This window comes from Buceros rhinoceros, unplaced genomic scaffold (assembly GCF_000710305.1).
Source record: "Buceros rhinoceros silvestris isolate BGI_N320 unplaced genomic scaffold, ASM71030v1 scaffold10837, whole genome shotgun sequence".
Lineage (NCBI taxonomy): Eukaryota > Metazoa > Chordata > Aves > Bucerotiformes > Bucerotidae > Buceros > Buceros rhinoceros.
This window is the reverse complement of record NW_010420465.1, coordinates 47,987-56,230: the sequence shown is the minus strand read 5'-3', so window position 1 is coordinate 56,230 and position 8,244 is coordinate 47,987. Positions and strand designations below refer to the sequence as shown.

General features: G+C 48.9%; 1 protein-coding gene across 1 annotated transcript in view; it reads left to right on the top strand.

Moving 5' to 3' along the window:
• FGD3 (FYVE, RhoGEF and PH domain containing 3) overlaps positions 1-8,244 on the top strand; it is a 48,588-nt gene that overhangs the window by 4,726 nt on the left and 35,618 nt on the right. Inside the window, exons 2-3 of the mRNA XM_010139314.1 lie at positions 955-1,123; positions 2,211-2,808. Coding sequence (XP_010137616.1) covers positions 955-1,123; positions 2,211-2,808 — 767 coding nt within the window. The remainder of the gene's footprint in view (positions 1-954; positions 1,124-2,210; positions 2,809-8,244) is intronic.

The following is an 8,244-nucleotide window of genomic DNA, read 5'->3' as shown; positions in this document are numbered from 1 at the left end:
CGCCCGGTCTGGAGGGGTTGCTTGGCAGCGCCGCTCCGAGCAGTGGGTGCCTCTGGGGCGACGGTGCAGCCTGTCCTGACTTCCAGAGCCTGCCCTGCCTGGGCGAGGCTGCTGTCGCCGGGCGAGCTGGTATCAGCCCCGAACCTGTTGCCATGGGTTACTGCTTGCGTATTTGCAAAACCATTCACTCTGCAATCAGTATAAGGTCTGAATAATTTTTCAAAAATATGTTACACTTAAATTATATTTTTTACCCTACTGACCAAAGCTTTGGACCTTCGCCTGCTAGAAAATCCTTAAGCAGAACGTATACGCTCTTACAACGTGTGTTTTATTTATATCATACATAACTCAGCGTAGAACCAAAAGAGGAAGGAAATACATGAAGACTGCAGCACCACGGAAGAGATGGGGGAGGGAGAACGAAAGGAAGAAAAGCTCTTACGTTCTGCCTCCAGCGTTTGCAACCAACAAACACAAGGCACTGAAATCCATGGTGGGGTTATTTTTTGGTGGTCTGTTTTGTTGGTTTGATTGGGTTTTTTTCTTTTTTCCCAGTACAAGAGATTCAGCAGAGTATCTTGAGTTTTGGAAAGTCATGGGAGGGGAAACTCGTTAGAGTGATTGAGATGGTGAGCGCATTTGCAAAAACGAAGTGTGAGCTGTGCATCCTGTTTGGTAACAAGGAAGCGGTGAAGCTCTGCCAGCCGCTCAGTCCGTTAACATGTCTGATACTGCTGTACAAACACCAAGCAGGAGCCCGTGGTCTTTCTCTAGTGTCCAGCAGCTTCCTTTGGTGCAAGAAATCCTTCAGGACCACACCTGTGCAGTTTTTAAAGGATGGTGAAAGAGCGGATACCCTTCGTTTTGCGCTAAGCACTTGGATGTTGTTCCAGGTGTAGGATGAAGAAGATGGAGATTTACCCTCCCATTTTTTCCCCTCTCTTTTGTTAGTACCTCCTAAGCCTGTCCATCTCAAACCTGGGCAGGAAAGAATTCCTCCTGCACCTTCCCGGCCTTTGCCAGCTGATCCCAAGTCGTCGAGGAGCTTAGCAGCTGGAGAGGAAGAGATTCCCATATCGGCAGGAGTCAACACGCTCATCGAGAAGTTTGAAAGCATTCGGTAAGTATGGCTTTGTCAGACCTGCTCTAACCTCCTTGCCTGCATTTTTAACTTCAAATGGAACGATGGAGAACATGGATTGTAATTACCGTGTAGAAGCTTCCATCGGGATGTTTTCAGCTGGCAGTGCAGAACTTGACTGACTACACAATGATTTGAATTTATTTTTTTTAATAAAAACAACTTCCAGTTTGTAACAATCGGTTTTTCTTAAGGAGCTTAAGTCCAGCTGACTTTGGTAAGTGTTCTACCAGAACCAAGCGGCCGGAGTCTGCTCTCAGAAAGCTGTCGTGATGTCAGTGTTGGTTTTTGCACTATAGGAACTTGGTTACTGTGATCGAAAAGAGCTGAGTTCCCTGTCTCAGGTTCAGTGAATGCCAGATGCGCTGTTAGTTCAGCGGGGAGTTAAATCGCAGTGCTCTGTGAAACAGCGTTGTGTTTCCTCGGAAATGTTCCGTGTAGGAGATTATAAATAGGAGAAGAATGTGTGCATTTTGCAGTAAAACTGGCTTGTTTTGCAAAACCATGAAAGCTCTCTCTGAAGACCAAATCTGCCTGGTGGAGCTCAGGGGTCTTTTTCATAAGGAGACAGAGACACCGTTCTGTGCCCTGGAGTGTGTTATCACCTGGGTGAATCTGGTGAGGCGTCTTTCACAAAGAAAAAGTAGTGCTGCCTTGTGCTTCAAAACCATCATCTCTCTGGCAGAAAATACCCTGCCCCAAAGGCTTTGTTCTCTGGAAGAACACGAGTTCCTGTTTGAATGCACCCACAGCCACATGCTGCTTGGAAAAGCTCCCTCCCCAAACCATCCCACCCGGCTGTTGTCAGAGGCAGTGTGGGGAGTGCTGGGGGCAGCGTGATGCCGTTTCAGTGAACGTACCGCCAAGGGTGGTGTGCTTGTGTCGGGGAACAGCCGGGTGAATACAATCACAGCACCGTGCACACACTCGTCTCTGAGGGTTGACAGAGGGGTGCAAGAAAGGCAGCTTGAATCGGGGGATGGTCAGGTCCTCTCCGTTTTGGAGGCACTCTTGAGACCTCTGAATGTTCGTAGGAGTGACTGGGGCACTTTCTCTTCCTCCACAGGCAACCTGTACATATTCTTCAAAGGAACCAGCTGAATTTAGCTCTTAAGATGGAACCTGGCCTGGACTCATCCAAACCACCAAGCTCATGTGACTGTGACATGGTGGCTTCCAGCAGCGCTTCCACAAATGAAAAAAATGAACCAGATGAAAACGAGCCAGACACACGGTGCAGCACGGATCTGTCTAACACAGACATAATGGCAATTAAAGAGCTAAGCATAGGCGATAGCAAAGGCCACGAAGACTGTACCGCTGTGACTGTGAGCAAAGAGTCCTCTGCAGAGCTGGGCAGCAAGGACTCAACTGCAGAACTGAATGGGAACGGTAAAATTCCCAACAGAGACAGTGGCATTGATAGCCCTTCTTGTAGCGTGGCTGGGGAATCGTTCCCCAGTGAAGAAGGGGCAGAGCAGAAGAAGCCCAGCCTAGCTGGGAACCCAGGGGAGATGGAGCCTGACAAAAAGGGCACCAAACCTTCCTCAGTAGAGCAGAAGAGAGACTCCACGCAGGATGAAGACAGTGATATTGATGAAGGAAGCAGCGAGGAGCAGGAGACAGCAGAGGTGCCAAAGTTGGAGTATTTGGACGTGAACAAGGTAAGGTGGTTTGTTCGTTGTTATTAAGTGCTCTGAAAGCGGTTCCTGATCTGGCCTGAGATCCCTTGCATCACTTTCATGCCTCGTTTGGGGGGTTTGTTTGTTTGGGTTTCCGTCAAAGGATCGTGACAGCTTACCGTTTCCTGCTTGATGGAGGTCATAGCTTCTTCCTGATCTAGAAAGGTTCCCAGCCGTGATTGAAAAGGTTTCATGTCAGAGAAGCCATCACAGCCAGAGGAAATTTGTTACCATTTAAGTGCTTTTGTAGGTAAAGACTCACACCTTGTGTTCCTCGTTTGGGTTTGTCTAGGTTCAGCTTGCAGTTGGAGATCATGGTGTTTTCAGTGGGGCTCCAGGATGAGCAGAGGGCTGGTGGGACAGTGCGCCGTGCAGGATCAGGGCTGTGCATCCTGGCAGGACATGCAGAATGGAATTCTAAGAGTAATTTTTTTCTCTTGTTTATTTTCTTGTTTATTTATTGTGCTTCTCTTGGTGTGACTACTTCTCGAGTGCAAAGAAGTTGTTCTGAGGGTCTTTATATCAAACTACTCTTCAGGAAACTGTAGCTAGAAGAGATTTTCTTTGAATCCAGAGAATTGTAGTCTAGGCTGTTGTATTTGCTGCAGCTGCACAAGATTAATGAGAGATTCCTTTGATGATCTGTTTATCGAGACATTTATTTTTAGAAATAGTGATGATAAAATGGGTTAGATTTTTCCAGAATAAGAAAACAGAAGATGCTTTGAGGAAACTGTTTGCAAAATATTCCACTTTTTGTTTGGTGGAATTCTTTGTTTGCTTTTGGGAGTTTTTTGTGGTTGGTTGCTTTGTTCGTTTCTTTTTTCTCCCTCAGCCATCCTGACAGTAAAGTTAATATACTGGATTTTTAGTTTTTTTAAAGAGTGCGACAGGCACTAGCAACCAATGAACTTGCAGCTAGGGAACTGCCACGTTCACATCTCAGTTCATGCAAATTGGGTGGTTCTGTTGAAATCACCGGATATATCCCCACTTGTGCACATCAAGAGCTCATCCCGTGGGAAGTGTGGCAGTTGAAACTCACTCAGTAGCTCCTGGGTCAAGTCAGCCAGTGACTGTTGGAGAGCGATGAACATTTCATGCGGGCATGTGGTGTGCAAGAAGTTGTGCCTCTCACAGGTGATGAGCACAGTTTCAGAGCAGAGTTAATGCTTTGTGAAGTCCCCTTCTTTTCCAAGAAGAGGAGGTTGCCTGGTGAAGCCAACATATTGCAGGAAGGTATGAGAAAGCCCCAGCCTTTTTCTCATGAGTGTGTTGCTTTCCGTGCTGCTTTAGCTCAAGCTGCTCAAGCTGTTGTGACTGGAAGGTGATTCCATTCATGGTGTTCAGACGCTGCTGTTGTACCCTGGAACTCTGCAGTACTTCATTGCCCTGCTGCTCCTTCTTGCAAATGCAGTTAATGTCAAACCCATTGGGTGCAGCACAAGGTTGGTCAGAGGGAAAAAGAAAGGACCCAGCAGAGCCGAAAGCAATAAGGGTTGCATGAACCAGGTCTGTCTGGCCAAACCCCACTGCTTTCCATAGATGGGGAGGATATAGTCTCATTCTCCTCTCTGCAGTCCCACCTGACAGCTGAGGTGGATTCAGGAGAGGCAACCCGTTGGCCTGTCCCACCTCCTTGAGAGCCAAGCAGGACACTCCTTCGTTGGCACCACGTACATCAGACATGACTACCTGGGCATGGAAGGCTGCGGTGCAGGTTGTCTTGGGCTTGCGCAGGAGTAAATCCATGGCAGTATGAATCAGGGGATCCAGCAGGACTTCAGGGTCTGTCCTGCCAGGGGAGACCTCTGTCTTGTATCTTGTAAGCAGGAATTTAATGTGGGGGTCTGCAGGAAACGTTGTAGTGAAGGAGACTCCTATTAACTTCTATCTGCTTGTGTCTGTCCACGCAACATGTAATGCATCCGCTGACATCTGGCATCTCTTCAGTAGCCTGCGGTGAAAGCTTGTTGACAACTCAGAGGACAGCATCACCATCATGGGGAAAGGCTTCTCTCCTGCTGCTGTTGGTCTTCCCTCGTCTGTGTTTACACGCACACACACTCACTGAAGTACTTCTTTTATATTCGTAATACATGTACAAGCATGTGTGCAACTGAAATGTTGTTTAAAGGATTCTTACTGCCAGCAAGGAGATAATGCATTAAGTGAAATGGTCTTTCCTCTGGTAATTAAATCTGCTGTCTGGACATATCAAACCAACCAACCTTGTGGCAAACCCAAGCACAAGACTTCACCGTGTGATTGAGAAGTGCTTTGTTGACAAGCAGCGATGGTTTGTAAAATGTCAGAGCTTTGGTGGCTGTTTTTAAGTCTTGTGCGGTTCCGTATGAAGAGCTACTGATAAAACCTTTATGCATTTAAACATCAGTGCATTTATGTGGCGCTCTTCGGGTTCTCCCTTGCATTTTGAGTTGATTTCACCTTCCAGAAGGCAGTTTTGATGCTGACTAGGCTACACTAAGCTTGTTTTTGCAGCCAGGTGGAGGGGGAAGGCTTGGAGATCTGCTGCCTCTTCTGTGGTGTAAGGACTGTGCCCTCCCCTGGGGATGCAGCGTGTGAAGCTGGTTTGTGTGTCAGGTGTCCACCTCATCCTCCCACTCTCCCCTGAGGTTCTGCTGCAGATTTGGGATACTGTGGACTAAGGGTTAGGGTAATGGACCGTAGCTTCCAGCGAGGAGAGCTGGTGCAATTCAAATTGACTTGTGCAGTGGTTATTCTTAGGCTGGAGGTTCACATCACCCCTGGCAAAACTCATGGTTTTCCAGAAAACAAGACCCCTGCCCCACTGGAAGGAAGAGAGCAGAGTTGAGCTGGCACCAGCTGCTGGCTTGTCGGATGGGGAGAGAGACCCCAGCTCCTCCAGAACGCTTCCCATCGGGAACCAGCGCATTTTTCCTGCTTCCCGCTGCCTCTGCCCAGCACGAGGCTTTGCAATCGCTCGACAGAGTGACTCCACGCTCTTGTTCAAGAGACAACTTTCCGGAACGCTTTGTCACAGCTGGAGGAGGGTGCGATACAAGTACAGCTGCGCGAGGATTCTGTGAGAGCTCAGGAACTGCTCGTCCAGCAAGTTAAGTGAAGCTCATGAATAAGCTCATGAGTAGGAAAAGAAATCAGATCAGCTTTTTTCTTCTCTCGTGTTCTCCTTCAGGGACCTTCCCATCCTCCATCCCAGCTCTCGCAAGTTCCCTGGCTGGTGAAGGAGGGGTTCCCTTTACTCTGGGTTGAGCTCTGCAGTGTGATGTGGCTTCTTCCTCCTGGAGTCCACGGCGCTGTCAGGCAGGGCTCTGTTAGCACAGGGCTCGGGGCTGTGCTTTAAACCCTGAGCAGTGACTGACTGGGGCTGCCACTTACCTGCTATCAAAATGGAAACGAGCAAGGGGAGCTGATTAGTTTTGAGAGGCATGTTAGCCTGGGCGGTTACAGAAAAAAGAACTGCCGTAGAAGTGCAGCTGAGGGCTGTCACACTCGGTAGTCACACACCCAAGGCTTCTGCTGACCGCCCAAAAGCAGCGGAGTGAAGCTTCTGAGGGGGCTAACACTTCCCCATACTGTTTTATTTAGTTGTTCTTCACTAAGAGTAATACACACTTCTTAGTAATCACCCAAAAATGCCTTTTTCCATCTGTCCAGCTTCCTGCTGTGTAATGATGAAGTCCCTGGTGGGCCTCTGCCACCCCTGACGTATGCTTCTTTCCTGCCTGTACGTGGCTGGAGTTTCACTTCCCATCTCATTGTGCAGCTTGTGTTGGAAAACTTGGCCCGTGGTCCTGCAAGTCAGACCTGCGGGGAAGATTATTTCCATGCGTACACTGAAAAAAATTTACATAGGTCAATGTTTCAGTCATAGTGCTGGCTAAGAAAAATCAGATTTGATCTCATCACCTTTTTTTTTTTTCCCCAAATATCCCAAGGAAAGTGAGATCTCAATACAACAAAGATGACGACCAAGCATGGGATCACTTGTCCATATTGCTTTCGGCACTCCTGAGTAGGAAGGTGTCTGTAATCTTCGTGGAACTTCGTGTTCCCTGTAGGGGTGACAGGTGGGGTTTGAAAGCGGAACCATGTATGATTCTCACCTATGCTGTATCACAGCAGCTTCCTTAGAAGGTTCTCTGGCAGCTCCTTGCTGTGGAGATGCTCACTGCATGTGGCTGTGTGCCAGCAGTCATAGGAAAAAAGGTTATTGCGGGGTGTCGCCCAAGTTGTCTTATACCAAGCCTTTGTTTCTTACTTTAAATTTTCATTTCAAATTCGCTTTGTGTGATAGCCAGCTCAGTCTTTGTGTGTGTGAACCCGTGGCCCGGGCGTGCTGGGCGGGCACCCAGCCAGGTCGAGCGGGTTCGCAGGAAGCAGCGGTGCGCTGGTGGCTGCTTAACTGCGCAGACGAGTGCAGCGCTGCCCTTCCCCGTTCCTGGGTTGTCTCCATGGCCTTTGAGGTGCAAATGCCTTCCCCCCACCGGCTTGACGCTGACCTCTGCGAGAAGCTGGTTCTGTCTGCGCTCAGGCTGCGTTCCCTCTTTCTTTGGAGCATTTCATGGGCAGCTACTGCTGAAAATGGATTTTTGAACCTTCCACAAAGACAAGCAAAAGCATCGCGCGGCTGCTGTTTTGAGCACTGGATTGAGCTTCCCGTGTCGTGAAGTCAACACCTACTGCTTCCCTTTTCTCGTGGTCCTGGGCCAGCCACCAGGAGCAGCCCTCCGCAGGCGGTGCGTGGTTGTCCTCCGTGGCTGTGACATGTATCCTTGTGGTCCTGAGAAGCTGCGGCTGTGCCGGGCAGTCGGTCAGCGAGCCCATAGGCCAAAGCAGAAGGGAAGTGTTTTTTCCGAGAGTCAAACAGCCCCAAACCTGTGCCGGGCGGATGTCGATCAGTACAACGGGTACCGCCCACCTTCGCAGTTCCAAATCCATTTCGCTTTTCCTTCAGGAACATAGACCATGAAGTATCCGGTTCGTGGTGAACTGAGCTACGGCTCAGGCTGTGTTAAAGCTGTCTGCCATGGCACAGGCGAGGGTTAGAAGAATGGCACTGCCTCACGTGTCATGAGCCTGCCATTCCATTGGAAGTGTCCTGTGCATTGGAAGGCAAAGACGTTGCCAACCAGCCTGGGAACCGTGCCTGTCTGCCCCGAGCAGGGACAGCACGGGAGACAGTCGCTCTTGAAAACTGAGCTCCAGCTGTGAGACTGTTCAGCCGTTGTTTGGTGTTTGAGCAGATGTCAGCAAGTTTTTTGGAAATATAAACTGAATTGCAGATGGTGAAGGTCAGGAGGTTAAAAAGCGCCTGCGCTATGTAAAGATTTGCTTCTGAGAACAAATGCATTGGCTTGGAAATCATTATTTTTCAAATTCTGAATTCAGACAAGTCCGAGGATGCTCTTGGTG